The following is a 23884-nucleotide window of genomic DNA, read 5'->3' on the forward strand; positions in this document are numbered from 1 at the left end:
ATGTCATTTACTTGCTGACAATAATTCCTTATGTTGAATTATTTGTGGAGTTAGCCAACATGTTAAGTGCTTACATTTGAGCAAATACCGCATACCTGTAAAGAAATATAAAACAGAAAATGGAGAGATTCCAATTTAACAGAGAAGGCAGAGTAAACTCATTTGTATGCTATGTACGTGTGGTGTGGGGAAAGCAGGGTTCTCCAGTAAGGTGGCATGACTGACAACCTTCTGGAGAACCCAGGCCCTCATTAAAGTAAGGTACCCTCCCTACCCACAATGAGGGGACATCTGGTAGTGTTCAGAAAGATCTGGGGTTGTCCCAGTGAGGTAGGGAGGTGCCACCAGCATCCACTGAGTAAAAGGGAAGGCTTCTCCCAAACATTACATAACACAGGATCACACAGCTCTCATCACCAAACCACATTTAGTTCAAAATGTTAAGTGTGCTGAGTCTGAGAGACCTGGCTTTAGATCAGACTTGGGTATAATTAAGATGAATATCTTTTGCTTTACAAAATTCAATTGAGAGCTCATCAAGATTGCAACTACGGATTATGTCTGAAACAGTTTTCTGCCTGATTGTTATATGCCAAAGAGGCTGTGTTTAAATCAATAGCTAGCAAACATCCCTAAATTAAACTTATTTGACCGGCCTGGTCATTGGATTGCTATAGAGAAACCCCCATTTAATCTTAGCAACCTAGAGGGTCATTGTAAAAATCTCATCATTGCTGACTCAGAATCTGGTGGGAGCCACCTTTGGAGGTCTCTCAAGAAAGGAATCCGGATGGAGCATGACACAGAAATCAACTTCAGAAGCCTGTGTTTCACTCTCAACTCTAAGATATAAGGAGACATGCAATTCAATCAGCTTTACCAAGCTCCATATCTGCCTGCAAGCATTCACTCCTCACTCACTCTTGTGTTAAATGAAAGGTGATTTTTCAAATAAACGAGGTGAGGGGGTCTTGGGTCCAATACTCTTCAATTCCAGAAGAAGAACTTCATAGCTCAAACTGCAAGAGCAACCCAGAGAAGCTCCTCCAACTCCATGAGAGCCCATTAACGTATTCTGCGTCCCCAACTGCCTTCTCCGTGTCATTCCAAGAAAAGATGGGAAACTGACAGACAGTTAAAGCCCGACTGTAGCACTCAGAGATACCTGGCAAACTGAGGGTGAGACAGCAGAGATGTATAGCTCTCATTGCCCTCAGAAGAGTGTTCTCTCTGGTCCTTTCAATTCATGGGCTAGAAAATGACTTCTAGTTATGTCATGTAAAACAGCGAGCCATAGAAGCACCAACCCAGGCTGAGGTCATCGTCAAGACATTTATTCATTCTAGAGACAACACAGAGTACCTACAAATATATGGGGGATTTTTGAGGTGCCACATTCAGTGATAGGGGACTCAGACAGTGCCTCTATTGCACAGAACTTATAGCACAGCACAAGTCTTGTCTTGATTTCTCATCTCTCTGCTGTGCCTTCTGTTTTTATGTCTACACCCAACCCTCTAACCCAATGACATTGATTTTGATAGGGAGCTCACATCAGTAACTTATCTGGTTCTCACAGTCTTATTTCCTACTCTGGACACCCTGAGCAAAATGTGAGTTCAGACCTTGGCGTATTCCTCATGTGGTAACATTTGGTCTGAAAAACGTAGATGGTCATGTATGAGAGACAGAGGGCAGAGGAATGAGTGTCCAGGGGTGCAGCAAAGCTAGAGACTTACACATAAATATGTCAGAAATGGATGGAAACCCGATTTGGGAGATGTACTATTGGGTAATATAAGAAGGACTATGCACAGAAAACAGCAGGTCAGAACACTGGGTTCTAAAGCAAGAGAGTCCCAGAGAGAGTTGAAAGGAGGCAAAGATGTTGGTGACTTGGGTGTGATGGCAACCGCATTAGTTTCTACCGTCATCATCCATATATAGATGAGGGAAAGGGACAAGGCAGATAGTGCTAGGCTGTTGCTTATAGGTGGAATGCTCGATGGACATATGCAGATCCCTGGGCTGCATCCCTCCAGCGCCATGACTACCACCACCACAACCAACTATGACAGCAATACTCAGAGTGCTATGCTGAGCACATAAGTAGGGTTGGGGACATCTGCATGCAGAGTCTGGAATGAAGGATGGGCTCAACTGGAAGAAAGATGCAAAATGGGTCTTCAAATTATTATCCTTTTTAATTTTTAAAAATTGTATTATCTAAATAGTTTATTACTTATTTAAAAGTTATACACCAAAATTAACCAGGCCCCAAAACTAAAATTGTCATCTTAAGTACAGCTGTAAATAAGTTGAACCTATCTGTGAGAAGAGAAGCAGGGGACATCATAAGCACTGTTGTGGAGAGAGGTGCTAAGGAGCCAGGTGAGGTGAGGCCAGGCAAGGTAAGGTAAACCAGTGGGCTGTGGATTTACACTGATCTCGATGCCAGTAGTCAATGTGGCTTCTTAGTGTGTGAGGAAAACGAAAGGGGAAGCTCTGTGAGTAGTGGATGGGAACTGCAAGAGCAGGCAGCCTAAAGACCCGGCGATGTTGATTTAAGATGACCTAAGTCGATGACAGTCTCAACAAGGCATTGTAGAAATGGAGAGTCCTGTGACAGAAGGCTTACCATTGTAGCCTGACTAAATACGGAGGAGAAAAGAAGGCTTTTAGAATACTGTCACACAAGTGCCTCCCAGGTTTCTCCCAGCAATTATCTAACCATTTTTTCCCACTGACACGGCTGTGTCAGATAGCTGAACAGTGACACTGATATTTGTTGTGCTCTCCCAGTATGCCTGAGATTATTCTAAACTATAAATACATTGCTTCGTTTCTTTCTGCCAATAGCACAAACTTGAAGTATTATTACAACCCACTTCACAGGAAAGAATACTGATGCACAAAGAGGTTAAATAGCAAAATCAAAGTCATACAGAAGGTTGATGAGCCAGATAGGAGCCTAGCTAGCCAGACTACTACCTCTGTCAGCACAGGCTTTGGCTCAACAAATGCCTTTATGGTGGATAAATCTCTGCTCATTTGAAATTGTTGTTGATGCTGCTCACACAGAATACCTGCATTAATCTTTCTTTCAGTGGTTCCTGAGAAATTCAGTCTCCAAGAATGGAACTCACCCCTCCTCTGTTGGAAATAAATTAGAGGAAAGAGTACCTTTCCATGCTTTACCTCTTCCAAAACCATCTTAATACAGTCTTTGTTGTAGGTATGGCTCTACACCATCTACACAGAAACCCACTGCACTCTTTTATTTCTATAAAATTCTAGTGCAGCAAGGAGACTGAGAGGGTGGGATAAGTTTTAGGAGTCAATTCTCTTCTAATCTAGGTCCCACATATTGAACTTGGATCATCTGAATTGCATAGTAGGCGCTTTTAACTGCTGAACAATCTTGTCAGTCCTAGATGGTCAATTTGAAGATTATTAACAATTACCATGTCTAGGATGATATCACATATGTGGAGAACTCTGCCTTGTTTTCTGTTATCTTCATTGAGTTAGTCTGGAACTCTTTTCAGACCAATAATCTAGTGGTATATGGTCCTCTTACCACTGCGTTTAACATGTTACACAAGCAACCTCCTTTGTGAAAAGAGTTTTGTGACGTTTTTAGGCCATCTCTACAAGTATCTTCTTCATGCTAGTCTGAAAGTCAGTCTCCACCTCAGCCAGACCTGAATGTGTCACTATGGCCCAGATTCTCCATCTTACCATTGCCTTTAAAGGCTCTTTGTGCTTCAGGGGAGCTGATGGAGAGTAACTCCAACTTTGTGCAGGAAACAAAGCAGATTGGTCCAAGTACATTAGTGATGGAGTGGAAAGTTGAGTATAAACACTATGATATGAAAATAATTTAATTTTTAGGTAATATTGCAGGAATATAAGGAAAGCCTTGGATAAGTTAGCCTAACTAACCACATTCTTCTGACTGCACTTGCAAATCACTTTTATTCCACCTGGTTGATTACATAAGATGGACTAGGTAGCAAAAAATTTATTTTATCCGTCATTCTCTGTTCAAATGAGTCTGGTGAATACCTTCCTGGCCTCTGGAAGATATTTCAGACAAATTACTTATCCTTTTGGGTGGTGATTTTCATATAATAAATGTAGGTTCTTTTTCAATCACTAGAACAGACATATGTCAATAATTTAAAAGTCTTGCCAAATGTAGTTTCACAACTTGAAAAAGTTAATTTAGTCCAGAATTTCTCTTCTCTCCCTACTGTAAGTATGTGTCTGCCTTGGCCGCAGAGGGCTGACATGTTCTGGCTTTGTGCTTCTGTGTGGGGTGAAGGAAAGGAAGCATCTTTGTAATGCCCTTGTCTGACTCCAACCTTTCTTCCAATTTTTGTGCCTGGCTTAGACCCCCTGCTTTGGGGGAACACGGGCAGCTCCGGATATGAAAAATTAAACTGCTCACCGTCACCTCATGGAAACAGGTGTATTACAGAATTTTCAAAAAGTTCTCAAACTTTGGGACCTCTGACATTTCACCCATCTGCCCTTTTTGTGGGAGGCAGGTGGTCAGTTTGTGGGAAAACAAACAAGAATGTAGGTTTAAAAGTAGTGCACATAATGGCATGTGACAACAGCCAGAATTAACTCTTGTAGAACATACTTCTGTCTCCTCCAACCAAGACCACATGTTTACAGAAACTATAAAAGTGTAGTCCTTCTTTTTTAGTGAGAAGTATTTAAAGAGTTAAAATGAAAGGGCTGGAATGCTTTAAACCTCATTTAACCTCATGAAAGGTTCTGCACTAGTATAAACAAAACAAATTGGATGAATTAGCTGCTTGTTTCTTTTTTCCTGGAAACAGTAATCATGATGATGTATGTCTGAACACTTGCAAAATTTGATAACAGTAAGTCTTCACATTGAAGAAAAAATAAACAGCCAGGAAACAGCAATTAGCTATCACCTGTGTTGCCTATAGAGTGTATCATAATATAAAAAATTATTGAAAATCAAGAGGTTTTAGTGTGCTGTGAGGATGATGATGACATTGTACAACTTCCACAGCATTCATCATACAAGAATTTGGAAAATCCTTTTCTCAATTATAATAAAAAGAAAAACTCCCCAAAACTGACTTACTTTTTCTTTTAATACACATCAATCAAACAATATAAATTGCTTGTTTCCTAAAATTTGCCCTAGAAAATTCAGGCCAAATGTGGAACTCTATCTGATTAGGGAACAAATACCAAGTAATGCATAATATGTCCAATCCCTATTCCGGTTTGAATAGAACTCAATTTTTACGATTTCCTCTGTTCTTATTTCCTCTTTTTATTCACTGTTTTGTTTCTTTTGCTGAATTTTACATAAGCTGCCTTAGGTATGTTTAGGAACAAAGGAGAAATACACACAACCAAAATATATTAAAGACATGTCTCTCGAGGAGATGCAAACACGGTTCAACAGTGTGCTTAGATTTTTCCTTCCTTCATCTGTATTGCCTCTTCTCTAGAGGAACATTCATGTTTCAAGTGAATGTGAAGCACATTTCCCTTTGTGATGGGGGAGACATAGGAGGAAAAGGGTATGTTGTAAAGATGGAGATGACTTTGTAAGCTAAGAATTGAAATAAATATGAAATCAGAGTATGTGGAAATATATTCTTATGAAAATTCATTGTAAGCCAAGAATCAAAGTAAATATAAAACCATAGTTAGCATGTGAAAATATTTTAGTCTTATGAAAATTAACTGTTAGGTAAATTTCATGAAGACAGAATCCTTGATTTCAGTTATTGCTACAACCTTAGCACCTAGAATAGTGTTTGGTAAAAGGTAAATATTGAATCAATATATGGTTTGGAGAGTAAATATAATAGATTTGAATTTAGGAGAACTGTGTTAACAGCAAAGGAATTATATGAATATTTTCTGTGTAACCATAAGCATATACTCCTCTGTTCAGTTTTTTCCATATTTAAAATGAAGCTATTAGACTATGTGTCTACTTAGATTCCTTCCAAAACTCTCTTGTTTAGTGTCCTCATTAAGCATGTGACTGTAAATGCTTATAGAAATTTGGAAATTGTGTTTTAAAAGCAGGATTTCCAGTTATGTCTTCAATGGCCATTGTAGATGGAGATGTGACTACACCAGATGCAACTCCTCAAGGTGAGTACAGCAGGCCTGTTCTCCCATGCTTCATACTCAACAACTCACCCATCTTACTACCATACCTAAAACCTGAGGCCTAGGAAAAGCTTATGTTTTCCAATTGATTTTGATTTACCCTGTGGTGACTACATATGGATGTGATGATCACTATAATCTTAACAGTAAATGTTGATGGCATCTTTACAATGTACCTTTCATTTGCCAAGACATTTTAAAGTAATATTAAAGTAACTCAGTTACAAGGATAGAAAAAGGAAATACACCAGTAACAAGTTGACATTAAACATGAAACACAAAGTGTCAGCCTTGAAACAGCTAGTATCTGAGTAGGAAGGACATTTCACATGTCATCAGAGTCTCACAGATTAAAAACAATGCGTCAAAGTAAAATTAAATTACATTTTTATAAGAAAAAAGTTGGATTCTTAAAATAATTTTATCTTTCAGGCAGTAATTCCAGCACGACTACTCAAGGCTTCAACTATTCCCAGATATCTAGTGAGACAGATGCCAAAAATGGTGACGTATAAGCATGGGTCCCTCTGTGTCTTCCATTCATTAACCCAGCTCATGTACTGAGCAGCCATCATGCCCTGTGTTCATAATTATATTCTTAAAAACTTGTAAAGCATACACTATGTTTAAAGAACTGTTGCAGGTGATTAGAATACATATGGGGGAAAGATCTAAGTTCCAAATTTGCTGTGAGGTGAGACATAAACATGGTAACTAATGACACAAGGAAAAAACTCAATACATAGACATAGGAAGGCTAGTATATCGGTAGTTCTTGAGGATATTCTGCCTTCTGAAAGAAGGGAGCAGGGAAAGGCAAGGGAAGGGGAAAGAAGAAAGATGATAGATAGAACCAAAAACCAATGAAGATGTCAAAGAGAGTTCTGAATGCATGTGTAGAAAGTACAAACTAGCCAGGATGTGTGTATCCATAACAACAACAAAAAAAAAAGAGACAGAGAGAATGAACTCCCACCTCTAGTTGAAGAGTCATTGACAGTTGATGGCTGTTAGGGGACAGAGACTTGGTTTTCTTTAAGGGTGTGGTCTCTGATAGATTGACAATGTTTCAGAGGGTGATCCCACACTCATGCATATATGAGCAGCACTAACTAGACTCAGTGACTTACTAAGAAAGAGACACAGAGAAAGAAGGAAGAAGTTATCTAGATAGATGATCGATAGATAAGGTAGATAAATGATAAATAGAAGATAGATAGATAGATAGATAGATAGACAAAATTATGAAGGGAGGGGCATTTGGGGAGAGTCTAGAAGGAATTGGAGGAGAGAAGCAGGTAAAGAATATAAACAAAACATGCTGTATACATGTGTTATATTCTCAAAGAATAAACTAAATATTATATTTATTTTAAATAGAAGATAGAGTCAAGTGCAATGCAAAGGCATTAGTATACCTTGGAACCAACTGCAGGGTCCACCTTAGTAGATATTAACAGCCTGAAGAGGATAAATACTGCCTCTTAGTGGAAGAAGGCAAACAGCTGCACAGGGAATGCGGCGTGGAAAGTAGAACAAAAAGAAGCGAGGATAAAATGGAACTTAACTGCTGGGCTCTCTGGCACAAAGAGAACATGCATTGACAAGCATTAAAGTTGCATGTAAAACCCTAAAAATCGTCTGTACTCACTGGCTCAGTCATTGTGCCACGGGAAGTTTGTCCTCAGGAAATGAGAGAGAAAGAAAGAATTCATACACTACAGGTCTTTGCAATGTTATTATTGCTTTTATCTCCCTTATGTCTGAAGTTAGATTAATTATAATCTTTAACTCATCACATACTTTTATCATTAGCCAATGGAATATCCTCCATAATTTAACATATTTCGTTCATTAAATATACTAGGAATGGATATCTGTGTTTAAACTCAGTGCCCTCAAAACAAGGGGTGAAAAACCAATGTTCAGAAGGGGGAGCACTGAAGGAGAGGCACAGATAAGTAGAGTTCAGACGTAGAATAGAGGTAGCATGGCAGATGATGGTGAAAAAGAGGGGACTTTTCAGACAACTTACCAAAATATTGATTATTTTTAAGAAAAGCATCCAGATGGATTGTTACACTGCACATTATGTGGAAGCAAATTACATATAGTATAATACCTATTTTAATTTTATAAACTTTATTTAATTTAATAAATGGGCTAGTCATATGATAAAATTATTGACTATGTACATGGTGAGTTCCAAGTCCACGTAACCTAGAGATAAGATTCTATCTCAGAAAATTAATTAATCATATTTCATGGATTAGTCATGTGATAAAATTATTGACTGCATAAATTGTAGTATTCAGAACAGTGCTGTTAGAAATAATAAGGGCTAGGACTAGTATACTGTTATTTATAACATCTTGAAATCTATGTGTGTGGATAAAAGTGAGACAATACTAAGGAAAGATAATAACCAAAAACAGGAGATTGTTGAGGAGAATGAAGTATTATGAAGACATCCAAAAGTATAGTCATGATGTACTAAAATACTCGATGTGTCTTATGTAAGCAAAGACACAAATTAGAAAGACTTTTACCCAGTGTATATAAATTAACAAGGAAGCACTAATGACCCAGAGGGAGAAAGTTCACACTTATATAGTGCCATATAAAGGAGAGTTGTTTATAATAAACTGCTACAATTCTCCACCCACCTTAGTGTCTTATCCTTTATTCTTTAGACAGTCCTGTAAGCAAATGCCATGAACCCTTTATGTTTACCTACATTCTGTCCCTAAAGTAAACCCTGGACAAGTCAATGAACACCAGTGAAAGAGAGACATTCAGATGTAAGAAGGGACACTTGTTAATTATACAATAAAAAGTTTGTAGCAGTGGAGATAAAAGTTTACTGAGGGTGTTACTGAAAAAGACAACTCTAAGACAAATTTATATTGTACATATAGTGCATATAAACTATTTCATATTTTATTTTTCCCCATACCTTTCAATGTGTTATCTTTTTCATTTTTATATATTTTTAATATACTAGGGTATAGGGTAAGAAAGATCATGTACCTAAAACTTTTGACCTCTTTCTCACTGCTCTGTGTATCCTAACATCTACAACAGTGACAGTGGTCATCAGAGAGTGAATGAGTGAAAAGGTAATTGCATTTTCACAAAGAAGACTCAGAAGACTCACAGTAAAATGAAATGATTGACTTAATTGGAAGTTTGAAGTTTATTTTTGAACAGTTTCAGGTATCCCAGGCTGAGGGTGACTTGAATTGAACTTCAGATCCTCCCGCCTCCACTTCCTGGGTGCTAGGATTACAGGCACACACCACCATACCTAGCTAGGTCTGTCAGTGGTGGAGCTGGGGGATCAAACCCAGGGCTTCATGCTTGTTAGGCAAGCACTCTACCAAAATGAGCTACATTCCAAGCCTCTAGTCATATTTATTTGCTTTGTTATTACATTATGCTGTGTTGGAGAAAGGGGCACAGACAGAAGAGGGAAGGAAGAAGAGGAGGAAGGGAAAAGAAAGAAAGGAAAATTCTTGCCCTCCTGTACACCAGAATGAAGCAGGGCATAGAGGTTACTGATATGTTTTTATCCAGACAGTTGTTTCCCCACTGACCAGTAGCCACACCAAGTCAAACTACAAGTATAACAACGTAACTGTTGAGAACAAAGCAACCAGTGGGCTAACTGGTCTTGAAGAAAGAACTTGGTCATGGAAGTCTCTCCCTGAAGCTAAGGCAGGGAGGTTTTGTAGATCTTAGGTGAGGGATCAAGATGGCGTGGCAGCCCGGAGCTGGGACTGCCAAGTATGGTCAAAGGCTAAGCCGCAGGGTGGACACTTGGGTGGGCTGGTCACATCAGGAGAGTGGGATGGACTGACTGCCAGAAATGTAGAATTGGGTTTTTGGTTCCATACCTTTCCATTTAGTTTTTCCATGTGGGCAAGGTTGGGGGAAGTAGGGAAGTCGGTATTTTCCAGCTTGTGCAGGGGCAAGCCAACTGTACAGTTAACCAGCACAGTTTCTACCTCAGAAACTAGGAAGCCTTTGTTTAGTTTATGTACCATATTGTTAGTCTTTTTGATACAGTTCACATGAAATGAACTATTACAATCATCCACATTTTCTGTTTTTTACCATTTGAAAACTTAGGTTGTCCAAGGACATCTCATCAGTGTTCTTATCCTAAAATGGTCTGAGACAATAAGGTCTCGAAAGGGACTCTGACATCCATCCGACAAAGACTGATTCACTAGCAGTGAAGACTCACATTCTCAATACTGCGTGAATAAGATGTGATCATTTTTTCTCCATAAGTTTAAAAGAAGAAGGAAAAAATCCCCCGCTGTGGGTGCTCTGCCTATAATCATTCACAGAAATCCATTAGAATCTAACAAGCTGAAATTGAATGCTCACTCCTCAACTGTTTTGAAACACATTGCTGCCAGTTGAATTGGGCTGTAGTGCGACATGCAGTATTGGATGATGCATTTGGCAAGGTTCAGGACAGGCTTGGTAATGGGATTTTTTCTCCTCTCAATATGCTTATTTCAATAGATTTTTAAAGTACTTACAGGCAGAAAAAGAATGATAATGGATGATTTCTGTGTTTCTGGGTCCTTTGCTGCTTGTGAACATGGTCTTGGGAGATTCACTTTATGGGCCTCATACATATTTAGATACCTCTGCTGTTTTTACTGCGTTGTATTTATCTGCATTTATAAGAATATGTTTGAATGCAGTCTTCTGCTGTCATTTTGTTTATTAACTTAATGAGATCCAGACTGGGATTAAAAGATAGTGGAATCTAATCCTACTTCAGCTTCCAAATTTCCCAAGACCTGGAAACAAAATATGTATTTTCTTTTAAGCACCTATGAAATGGGAACACTCTGCTGGGCCACCTTCATACCCCAGTGGGTGAAGTTAATGGCATCTTGGAAGGCATGTTCACCCCAGTGCTCAGGCCATCAGGCCATGGAGTGGAAAATTGAATCTTAATTACTTTCTCCCTGATTTCCTTTGCCATCCACCTGGTCCAATGAAGCTTAAAGCTACATTGAAACCAGTCAATCTGAGGTAAACAAGCAAAAAAGCACTTTGGGTCTCCAGGGGCCTGAAGCATCTGACTCACCACAGGACATCCATGTATGACGTTTTCATGGCATGAGCCTCATAATCACCATTGCTGACTTTAAAGGGACATTTCATTGGTGTTTGTTTGTTTTCAAGGCACTGTCTTTGTTGGTTCACACCCGGAGTCCTTTGGTCTTGAGGACCTCTGGGAACTTGCTAATTTCTTTCTCCATGTCCTTTTCTGCCTGTGTCTATAGCCTCAAGAGCTGCCTCTCTGGGTGGTAGATCTTTGCCTTCTCCTTCCATTTCTCCTGAGGAATGGCTGTTGTTACCTGGTACTTCCACCAAACGCCCCAAATGAACAAACTTCCCCACAGGCTTCCACTGCACAAGCACAAGGGCAACAGGGACCATCATCTGCTATTTCTTGTCATAAGAGAGAGGGATCCAATCCAACACCTTGAAGCATTCCAGGGCAGCCAGGCCTCACTTGGTCTTATTGGGGAGTAACATACCTCATACTGTGTGTCAAAAAAACAGTTTGGACTCAGAGTGGAAGGAACCTCCAACGGGGTTGGTGCTCATCAGCTTTTGGAGAAAGTCATGGTGCTTTAACTTGTTTCTGTAAAAATTTCCAGAAATAACAATGCCCCCTCAGCACACAAACACCAGCTTCTAGCCCGGCAGTTGCTGCTTGACCACAATGGCTTCCAGGCTGTCCAGAAGACGGCTTCGCTTTGCTACCCACCTGGGAGACTATTGTGTTCTTAGACCATAAGTCAGTTAACTTTCAAATGTTATATCACTTTCTTCAGCTTTACAAATATATTTTTTTACTCTGCCCCTAGTCCTAGCAAGAATTTTCAGAGTCTTGGTATTCATAAATCTTAATGGTTGTACAGCACTCTGGCTATATTCCTTAGGCAGAGGGAGTTGAGGAGGCTAGAGACCCGGCACTCAGAAAGATTAGATGGGAGGATCAGGAGATCTAGTCTTTCCTGTACTATGCAGGGAGAGGCTCTTCCAGAAAAAAAGTGGGAAGAGGGTGACAATGAGGAACTGAGAGACAGTGGAGGCAGAATCCTGCCATACCAGAAACTCAGGTAGTGGACAATGAGTCCTCTGTCCCCTGTTGGGTCACTTGTCTAAACTCAGCATTTCTGCCCTCTATTCCAAAGTCTTACTCTTAGTTCCTATCTCATTCTACTCCCTCTCCTCAGAAGCATTGTCACTTACCACCCCAGTGCCCGCTCCACAGCTTCCTCTGAAGTCAACCTCAAGTGAAAATGTTACTTCTCTGATTTAAAAGTCGACTTTTTGTTAAAATGCCATTTCCTCTGGCCACAAGGACTGTGAGTAGCATCTCATTTTTATGATTTGGAGCCTTGTGGGGGGTCCCACCTGTGGACTAGCTGGTCATGGCAAAACTGGGCACAATGGTTAGTACCACTGTGTGCATTCTAGAGACAGGACTGTTGCCATATCCAGACATATTCTTCTTGATGGGAAAGGCAGAACAGAAGACAGGCCACACAAATCCCTGTATCTGCTCTCTGGATGTTCTTTGTCACCTCAACCATTGTTCTGGGGCAAAATTCAGGGACTTAAGGATACTCCCATAGAGAAGAATCAACAACCAAGAAACAGCTCTTCGAAAGTCTACTTCCTAAGTCAAGCATAGTGGGAAACATGCCTATAATCCTGGCACTTGGAAGGTGCCAACAGGAAGACCAAGAGTTCAAGGTCATCCTAAACTATATAGAAAGTTCAAGGTCAACATGGGATTCATGAGACCTTGCCTCAGCAATAAAAGTAGGGAAAGTCTTCTGTATGTATAAAATTATGTAAAAATTCTCCCTAATACTCAGTTTACATGAACAAACCTATAAGAATAACAGAAATTATCAGTGGCTTCATCGAAAGAACTGTAGATATTAGAACAAATTATGGCATGTATATGAAAATGCTTATATACCAGACTGAAAAAAATGTTTCAAATTAAAGAAATACAAAACTATTTTTAAAAGAATTTTGATATAATTCTAAGTAGATCTAACTACGATGGTAAATAGTTGCTAATACACCGTAATTTCCCTGACAACCATCAATAGGACTTAAGTGAATAGCCACAGTTATTGTACCTAGTGAAGACACAGAATGCACAGCAATCTATTAAGCCCTTACTATAGGTGAGAAGTACCCTTTCCTGCTGAGCAAATTTTACCAAGAGTCACTCAAAAAAGAATATATGAATGTACTTGAGATTCTACAACATAGTCTCCCTGTGCTCACAGTTGTGGCTGATGCTGGTTTTGTACAAGAGAATGTTATCGGTTACCCTACTGCTTGTTCCTCCCATATCAAAGCCATCCTCATTTTGGGTTTTGATGAAAAAAGGTGCTCAAAAGATTTTAAAGGATATTAGCCCATGTATTTCACAAACATAATGAGGCTGCAACAAAGATGATTTCAATCAAACAAAGAACTCAACATCATTTTGTTTGGAGATTCCCTGGAAAACAGAAGAATGGAAAGTGGTTTTGCTCAGAATGGGGTGTTTAAATGGTGGGAGTGAGTGAGCTTTCAGGAATCTGCTGGATAAGCGAATGATAGGTCATTGGAGATAGCCAATTCTATCTTACAGAGAACTCTGTCATGCTTCAGGGAGACTATTCTCATCCAGGAGCAATCAACATAAAAACTATTTGCAGGGGCTGGAGAAAGGGCTCAGTTGTTAAGTGTTTGCCTTGCAAGTACGAGGACCTCAGTTCAGACTCACAAAACCCATGTAAATACTAGTGGGTGTGCAGCCTGCCTGTAGTTCCAGCTTGGGAAAGGAAGGAAGCTGTCCTCCAGCCCAACAAGCTGGATAACTAGACCGGCCGAATTGAGAGATCATGACTCAGTGAATAAGGTGAAAGATTGATTTAAGATGGCTTCCAAATTAAATCCCAAATCTCTGTGTACATGCATGGCCGTGTACACATGTATCCACAGGAACATGTGCCCACACCACACACAGCCACACCTAATACACACAGAAATGAGCAAAGAAAAGAGGGAATCATCTCTTCATCCTACCGAAAGACTTTGCAATGTATTTTTGGTCTTGAAATTCCTCCTTTACACAATTTAAGTTTCTTAAGACATGTCAGATCAAATGCAAGGTCCTTTTCCTTCACTTCTCTGACTACCAGGAAATTTTGAACACATGCAAAACAGTAGATCTTACAGTGAAAAAGAAAACAAGCCAGATGTGGTGGCACATGTGCCTGTAATAACAGCACTCAAAAGAGAGTGAGAGGTAACAGGATCACCACAAATGTCAGGCTAGCCTGGTTTATACAGAGAGGTCCGGAGCCACATAATGAGAACAAACAAAATAAAATGTGTAAAAATAGCTCTCTCTTTTTTCAAAGTGGGTTTTATAGTTTACTATTATTATAGAATATGGTTTATTATAAGACATGTTACAGTTGTATAAAAAGAAATGTTATTGAATCATCAATTTGCATAATTTTAAGTGTTGCTATTTATATAATTTATGTAGATTGTGATGATACTCCTTGAGTTTTGAATTAAGCTTGACTTTTTTTTAATTTAAGAAAAAAATCAGTGCCAATGAGAAAAACTGCTCTCCCACATTTAGTACAAAGCCTGTTAGTGTTCAGTGGTTACTAGCTATTATAAAATTTTCATCATTGGTTCACTGATAATAAACATGTAGTGAAAAACATTTTTGCTTTAAACACAGATTCCACCTAAATAGATAACAATTGTTCAACCATTTTTACCTTAAATTAATGTATTCCATCCTTTCTTGCAAACTTATTCTGAAAGGGTACTAAAAGACGCCAGGCTGTGAAAGAAAAAAGGTAAAGGCAACACTATAGTGTGGGGGGAAATTAAAGCAAGTTTACCCAGAAAATTCTACTACCATCTTTATTTTATTCAAATATTCACAATTGATTTTTAATTAGTCATTGCTTTTTGTCAATGGAATCACTGTCTAACAATGGCTTAAACACAAAAAATGAGCTTTAAGCAAATGATCAGTCCATCGCCTGTAAATCTCCATATTCTGTCTAGAACAAAAGAGTCATGCAAAGTCAAAGGGCAGGGTTGGAGAGTTTTACTGATGGCAGATGCAACTTCTGCATGTGCCTTTCATCAGTTGCAGCTACTGTTGACACACAGAGGAGATAGCAAGAAAGCAGAGGCTAAATGGTCTTGTTTCGTTCATTCATCTGCTTAGCTCCTGGCACTCTAAAGCCCTTAACTGGAAGTGTGGAAGTGGTCATTTTTAAATGTATAGGTATAGAATGTTTCTATTGATGGCAGGCTTACACCTCTGTAGTTATCTTCCTTTATGCTTGTTTTCAAAGTCAGGTGTGTGCCAAGAAATGGGTCTTTCTTTCCAGAGAGAGAACAATAAACAAAACGGAGTTGACAGATCTATTTCAAAACTCATGTTTGTTGCCATTCACTCAAGGCAATGGCTTGCCTCCAGGTGTCATACAGACACTGTGCCAGGGCTAACAAGGCCTGTGGCCATGGAAGTCTGTTGGTTCACTTTTGATACAGTTCGTTATTCACAGTTGATTGGAAATGCTAGGGACCCACAAAAACAAATACCTTTCTTCCTTCTCAAATGTTCCCACAAGGTCTTCAAAGTCCTCCTGATATGTTTACTTGACTAAAGACTACCATAACAAATGAGGGTTTTCATTCTCCTCCCATCTTTCTGCTTCTCTGAGGGATGGACATGAGAGCCTACTCTCCATGCCAGAGGAGCTTTCTTCCATTCTTTCACCCTATTTTTAAGGGACTAAGTCAATCCACTTTCATACTTACGGAAGAATATGATGGCATATTTTATAAAGAAAATGCATGTCTTTTCTCATAGCTCTAGATACTGGAAGCTCAAGATCAAGATGCAGGCATTTGATGAAGTTTTCCTTGCTAGGTCCTCACATGGCACAAGGTTGAAAGACTGAGGTGGATGCTCCAAGAAGCCTCTTTCATAAGGGTCTTAAGACCATTCATCAGGGGAGAAGCTCTTGTAGTGCACTGATCTCTTAAAGACTCACTTCTAATGCTCTCATTTTGTCAACATCTTTTAGGCGAGGTAACTTGAACCTCAGCAGTGACCGTCATTGAAACTTTCCCAACTAGAGGTCTTAAAAACCATAAGCATCTCCTCTACTCTCACTGTACTGGGGGAAATCAAATGTCCATTGCAAGGATGATGAATAAGATTATTTTAAGTATCCATTACTGTACCTTTCCCAGCTGTTAGAATAGATTAATGATGAAGAAAAAAACATGACTACAAACACTGACTCTGCACATATCTTCTTCCATTAGCAGTTTCATTGATACCCAGTGAAAGGCACACTTTAGCCCCCTCAGAGGCAAGCTTGGCTCCTCATGGTGAGTACCTGGAAAAGACAGAGTGACACAGAAGACAGTACTATGCTTAAGTGGGCCCAGATGGAAAACAAGAATGATGAGATGCCAGTCACAGGCAGGTGTTTTAAAGATCTTCCTCGTGATGAAAATGACAATGAATGGTACGAAAATCCTTCAGTCAGTCAGCAAGACAGAAACACAGCCTTAGGTTTTTTTTTTTTACAGTTTGCATCAAAAGAAACATATATGATGACATTTTGACCAGTTACACCCCTGAAAATGCCTCTCAATTTTTCATTTTCCATGGGACATAGAATGATGGGTCATTGTGGATTTGTTTATTTGTTGCAAAAGAATTTCTGATGACTTTCTACTATATTGGAGCATGGAGAATCCATATTTTTATTTGCTGAATCTTAACTAACCTGTGAGATTATATCTGTGAGATTATGACCTCACCTATAGAATTTTGCAAAGCTACTCATATTTTTCAGGGAGTTTCTTCAGTCATCCTTGTTCTGTAATTCAGAAATGTGAAGACTCTATTCCTTAAACTATCAGGAAATTCCACTCATTCAGTAGGTATTAGACAAATCCCAAGACCTAGGTTTTTAGAATTAAATTTAATGTAGAAACATCTCCTTAGCCCAGTCAGACTTAACATAGGTATGCTGAGGCCATTCGAATTGAGATTCTCCCAGTGCTACTTGTAATTCAATTATGAGCTTATGTCATTTGATCATTTTGAAATGGTTGTAAAGATGGATTTGCATGTTGCCTTTATATCCCTAGATGTCATCACTAGCACAACCAAAGAATTTCCAGATGTCCCTACAACAGCAAGAGGAACAATTGAAAATGAGCACAGCCATATCACCAGTGAGTTGTTTTGTCTTTTATTTTATGTTTTATTTACTCAGTAAATAAAGTATTTTGAGCACCTTTCCAGACATTCTGGCATGTATTGAGTATGCAGTAACACTGGCATCCTAAAGATGATGACCCATTGGGAATGAGATGCAAAAAACTATCACACAAGTGAACTTGTTTTTGACAAGAGTTATGATAAAGTATTTTCAGAATCGAACAGAAAGACCTGATTTTTACCTGGAGAATAGTAAATGCTATAAGTTGATTATATTTTAAATTAATTTGAAAGAATAAAAAGGATAAGAATTAGCCAGTTGAAAAGTAGAAGAAACATTGCAGTCTTATGAAAACATTATTCGAGACAAGAAAGATTGTTGTAATAAAGAATATTCCTGTAGCTCGACTAATAAAAATTATGTCAGCGCAAATGCAATTCCTTGTTCTGCATCTTGAAAGAGCAAGTGATTAAGTGAAGTTTAAACCTTCACAGAGGTCAGGATTGTCAAGTCATAGGGAATAGTCCTCAATTTCACATGGTGATGAGCGTGCTCAGGTGACTAGGGAGCACATGACAGCCATGGGCGGCCATGCAATTGCCCATCACTTGCAGCACCATCCCACACATCATGATGAAGAAGCTGAAGTCAAAGTTCTAACAAATAGCTTCATGATACTGGCTTCATGATCATGAGAGGCACGATTGGAAGGTTGAATCGAAATCTATGCTCAAAAGATGATTCACCTGCCTTGACATGAAACTCAGAAACTTTTCTTCTTGCATTTTCTAAAATGCTGGTTGTAAAATTTTGGCTCATATACAATTTCCAGATACATCCTTGTAAGTTTTTATTTGAAGAAGAGAATTTTTTTTGGCTCTAGATTAATTATCTGTATGATTGGTCTTCTTTATTTTCTCATGCTACCCAAAAGATCTGTATTATGAACTCTAGTCATCAGTAGAGACTAAGCACCATGTGTTTATGAATAGAACATCATAAGCTTCAAAGTTACCTCCAGTGTTTCCTATGGCAGGTTGAGGTAGGAGGGGTCATCAGCATGGCCAAAAATGTGTATTGTGTGGAAATGAAAAAAGTCTTTAGATTTAATCTTAATGATATACATGGCAATATCATAAGCCTGTAGTCAAAAATTGTAAACATACAAATTATTGATAGCACTAATTTTCTTAGTGATGAAGGTTGAACTCAAGGCTTCAGGTAACTAGGTAACTCTTTATCAGTGACCTGCAGTTCCAACTGCGTGAAACTAATTAAGTCAGTCTTTTAACTCCTACTGTTTTGAAACTTTACTGTATAAATATAAATAATGAAAACTAGGAAACAAAGAGATATAGACCTTGTCACCACCCAAAAGCAACTTACCAATTTGAAACAGGAAAAAAACAACCTAGAAAATTTTTGCTCAAATTATCTATGTAAACTAATATAAATATGCCTAGAGTATGAATGCAAGTACACTCAAGGACCAGAAGAAGCAGTCATATCTCTTAGAGAGTCACTGCTAGATGACATTGTGAGTTACCTGGCATAGGTGCTGCGAACTGAACCTTTGTAAGAGCAGTGCTCCAAAGCACTGAGCCATCTTTCTAGCCCCATGATCTGTAACTCTTACTAGCTTTTTGTGAGTGCTTTCATGAAGATTAAAACTGTATCAAAAGATGGATTTGAGCTCAAGAAACTTGTACTTATTTTTAGAAAAATTATGACTTTCTTAAGGTATGGTAGAATGATTGCCTAAGCATATGCAGGGAACTGGGTTTGATTCACTGGCACTGAATGAATGAATGAATGAATGAGACCAAGAATGTAGCTCAGTTGATAGAGTACTTAACTAGCATGAAGCAAACCCTGGGTTTAATCTTCAAAGCCTCATAAGTTAGGCATGGAAGCACAAATCTACAGTCCTCCACTCAGAAGGTAAAGGCAGGAGGATCCAGAATTCAAGGTTATTCTCAGCTACATAGTGACTCCCAGGCAACCTAGAATATATTAAACCCTGTCTCAAAAATAACAAACTGTATGTCTAAGAAATTTTGCTAAAGTAATGTTAGAATAAAAAATTGAAATAATTGATGATCTAACATTAAGGAACAAATTAAATTATCTATAGTTCTGGAGAATTAGCCAGGCATAAGATAGTATAATATGTATTTCTATACATTGCCATGAAAATAACTCTAAATATCTTCTAAGAGGTCTGGAACAGAATAGTATGCAAGGATGCACCCATTTATAATATATGAAATATATATTTATAATATAATGAATATATATTTATGACACACATCTATATACATTATTGTTCTTGTAGTCATAGAAAATTGCTGATAGGATACTTAACCAACTATTACATTGTCATATCCTATATAAAGGAATGGATGGTCATAATCAGTGAACACTTTATAATCCTTGAGGAAAACATGTCTCTTCCATATGAAAAGTTAATGTTTTATGACATCAAGGATTATACATGGAGCATCACGTATACTGAACAAGCATTCTACGACTGGGATACACTGAGCTACAGAAATTCCTTTGTTTTTCCCAGTGCCAACATTTGGCACTAACATTCATCTCTTTCTGCCCATTTCAGATATAACCATTAGTAAGCCCAGAGATGGAATGTCCTGGCCTGTGGTTGTAGCAGCCTTGCTCTCTTTCTGCACAATATTGTTTGGGCTTGGAGTAAGAAAATGGTGTCAGTACCAAAAAGAAATGTGAGTATTCAAGATATGTAGAGACATCTACATTTTCCATCATAAAATATTCACTTGATACGAAGACTACATGGCATTCCTCTCATAATTTAACAAGCAAGTCAGGTTTCCAGAAGCTCAGACAGAATATACAATTTTCCCAGGATCATTCAGTGAAGGCTCAACACAGGGATCCTGACTCCGTCTCCCTCTCTGCACTGGCTTGCTTGGGTGGAACAACAGATTCTGTGCACAGGTCAGTTGGCCTGAAAGGAGAACCAAGACTCTCCTTGCTATAAAGCTAAAACTGGTTGTGTTTTTCAATCTGCATTGTTTTTTCATTTTCATGCATTTTTGACCTGACTGGGATCAGCTGGACCCAGATGCTCAAGTGTGAAATTGAGTAAGAGAAGTAATTTTTAAGAACTTACCAGCTGCTCTCCATCAGAGTGGGCTTCTCCCATCCCTTCCCTTTTTCTGACAAGAAGTTCTCTGCAGCAATCTTTAGTAGGTGAAAGATTTTCTGATTCAGTAATTGGGGTGAGTTTGGACTAGGCTGTGATTACAGAAGAGCCCACAATACACAGCGCTGATCTCCGTGTATTTGCTATCTAATAATCATCATGGCACAGCATCCTCTTCCCGGAGTATCCCTGAAGACTGTATGTAGCAGGTATACCCAACAGGCATCCTGCCTACCACATGTATCCCAGAGGAGCTATGAATGTGTCCCAACAGGTTTGAAGATGGGAAGGAACATCATGTCACAATGTCAAAAGTGAATGTTCCTGCTCTATAACTATGAGCAACAAATATTTCATGTTTTTAATCCAAGGACTGTACCTTGGACACTATATGACCTTAGGAAATTCATAATTTTTCTTAAAAAATACAAGTTTCTTAGACTCAAATCCACATTTTCATGTTTTTCAACAGCCACAAACAAGGTAATGAGAATTACAGATTACAGGGCTAGAGAGATGGCTCACTGCTTAAGAGCACTTGCTGCTCTTCCAGAGGACCCAGGTTCAGTTCCAGCACCGGTGTCTGGTAGCTCACCACCTCATGCAGCAGTTGTTCTGATTGCCTCTTCTGGCCTTTGAGGGTACCTGCCTCATACATGACATACACATAAATAAAAATATATCATTTTCACTTATGTATATTTATATTAATATGAATGGAAGTACAAAAATACTGAGTTTTTGAGTTGAGACTTTTCAATTCTCTGTGTATCTATTACATATAAAGATAAAAATATACAAAATATTCTCTTTCTCTCCCCCCATCTTCCACACTCTCCTCCTCACTCATTCTCTCTCTAAATCGAGATGCTGTTGTGCTACCATGAAATAGAACTTTGCACAAAGGCAGTGTCATGTGTGCATTATCCCCCCAAATGAACCCAGGAGTACAGAAAGACCTCACTTCCCACTTGTACCAGATCCTCACCGTGTCCATGAGTGTGTGCATAAAGGCTGAGGGTAGAGTTGACAAAGTTACTATTTGAAAAAGTCCTTGAGTTTTATGTTTCTGTCTCTGGAGGGATGTTCTACCCGTGTAAGAGTAAAGCTCCTCCCATTAGGAGACAGTTGCCATGGAGATTATGGGATCTAGTTACAAGACTTCTCTTGCTGGCCTGCTTCTCTTAAGCAAGTGTCTTAAAGCCTCTATGCCACAGTTTTTTTTCTGTCAAACAGTGATTATAATAATTCTTAGGTACAAAATAAATGCCAAGATCAAAATAACTTTGCAATCTATAAAATAAATTAACCATATATGTGTGTATAGAAAACCATATTAATTAAAATGGTAAGATCATTTTCAGAGTTAAATTGCCAAAATTTTTGAGAAGATAGAGTGTATTTCTTCCTCATCAATATACCTCTAATGTTAAAAAAAATACTGCCTCATGGGTTGATGCAAAGGGATGAGGAAATGAATAGGATTGAGATACATGATATAAAGGACACACAGGATAAATAAAAATTAAAAAGTACCACCTCACATTCTCAGCACTGAAAGATAAATGTTTTTTCTTCCCAGCATGGAAAGGCCCCCGCCTTTCAAGCCACCACCGCCTCCCATCAAGTACACGTGCATTCAAGAACCCCCTGGATGTGATCTGCCTTGTCGTGAGATGGAGGCACTGTGAGCTTCTGAGCTTTGCCACACAGCAGCTGGTTTCTGCAGTCTCGCTGAAAGATACACTGTTCTGTATTAACATCATCGCCAGCCAGCCATGCCTCTGCTGCAGCTCAAGTGAATGCTGGAAATAAACGAGTTGCTTTCCCAACACCTCCCTCTTTCATCTGCACACACTTGAGATGTAAAAAAGAGTTAGAGCAGTGGTTCTCAACCTGCAGGTCTCGACCTCTTTGACAAACCTCTGTCTCCCAAGAACTGTCTACACTATGATTCATAGCAATAGCAAAATTACTGTTATGAAGTAGCAATGAAAATAATTTTATGGTTGGGGGTAACCACAACGTAAGGAACTGTAGCATTAGGAAAGTTTGAGGATCACTGTAATAGAAGATAAAGCAATGTTTCCACCCAGTGCCAGAACTAGAGACTCACTTGCTTATGTAAGAGGCATACGTCCAGCTCCTGCCATTTTTAAAGTGCACTCTTTCCATGTTTTATCTCCGTGCTCTGACTGGGGAGGACAGTGATTTCCAGCATATGCTTTGTATTGGTCAAATATCTTGCTATGGTGTCCAAATACCTGTCAGTAAGCAATTTAACAAAAGAGGGGTTTATGCCAGCTCATGATCTGAGGGATACAGCCATCATACAGGGTAAGCCAAGGTGGCAGGGCCATGTGGCAGCTGCTTGTTACGTGACACTGGCAGAAAAGAGAGACCAGTAGCCCTTCAGCCCCACCCTCTCAGATCCACCAGCTAGATACCATGTCTAAAAGGTTCCACAACCTTTGGACATGGTCAACAGTTGAGCACCAATTGGGAAACACTTTACAGTCAAATCATAGACATACCCATACAAAATCTTCTGTATCTTTTCCGTCATCCTAAACTAGTTGCCAAACTGTGATCCTCTCAGACTTTTGTTACATTCCCTAACAAAATTCTAAGACAAAAATGTCAAAATCATCACAGTAATTCCAAATGTTTGCAAAAGGTCTTCATATTGAAATTATGTCACTCATTGTCACTGAAGGAAAATACATTACCCTGTCCAAGAACTACATCTCCAATCCTCCCTGACCCTTTCTCTTCATCGTGTTCAGTCCAAGTGCCAGCCACGTGCACCAGAATGGAGAAAGATAAAGGAGTTAAGTAGCCAAGAAACCAGCTCCCTTCTAGAGATGAATGAAATTAATTGGTTCCTAGAGCTGAGTGATCTTGCTCTCAATTCTGACTGTCTGTGTACATGTGCCCACGTGCTCACATGCTCGGATGCATCATACTCCTAAGAGATGCTTACATAAGTCCACAGGCAGCCCAGCTGGAGACTTTCCTGTTCATAAAGCCCACCTGCTTTGACTAGTCTTAAAACTGATAGAGTGGATTGGAAGTAAAAGAGTAACCCTGCCCCTAACAACGTTTTCTGAAACACTTAAGCAGAATTTACAAACGAAGAAGAAAACGGTCTCATTAGTCAGGCATACGCTGCGCTCAGCAACAT

At 39.0% G+C, this 23884-nt stretch overlaps 1 protein-coding gene and 1 pseudogene across 4 annotated transcripts in view; one reads left to right on the top strand and one right to left on the bottom strand.

The window, feature by feature from the left end:
- Cd96 (CD96 molecule) overlaps positions 1–22532 on the top strand; it is a 72076-nt gene extending 49544 nt beyond the window's left edge. Inside the window, exons 9-14 of one of the 4 annotated variants that reach the window (XM_021229914.2) lie at positions 6094–6165; positions 6616–6687; positions 16606–16671; positions 17443–17529; positions 20134–20257; positions 22283–22532. In XM_021229914.2, the coding sequence (XP_021085573.1) occupies positions 6094–6165; positions 6616–6687; positions 16606–16671; positions 17443–17529; positions 20134–20257; positions 22283–22391 (530 nt within the window). In that variant the 3' untranslated portion in view covers positions 22392–22532. The remainder of the gene's footprint in view (positions 1–6093; positions 6166–6615; positions 6688–16605; positions 16672–17442; positions 17530–20133; positions 20258–22282) is intronic. The other 3 variants (XM_021229916.2, XM_021229915.2, XM_021229917.2) reach the window with 3 other exon arrangements.
- LOC121141938 lies at positions 11358–11981 on the bottom strand (annotated as a pseudogene).
- Positions 22533–23884: the final 1352 nt, after the last annotated feature.

This window comes from Mesocricetus auratus, unplaced genomic scaffold (genome assembly GCF_017639785.1).
Source record: "Mesocricetus auratus isolate SY011 unplaced genomic scaffold, BCM_Maur_2.0 Super-Scaffold_100008, whole genome shotgun sequence".
Lineage (NCBI taxonomy): Eukaryota > Metazoa > Chordata > Mammalia > Rodentia > Cricetidae > Mesocricetus > Mesocricetus auratus.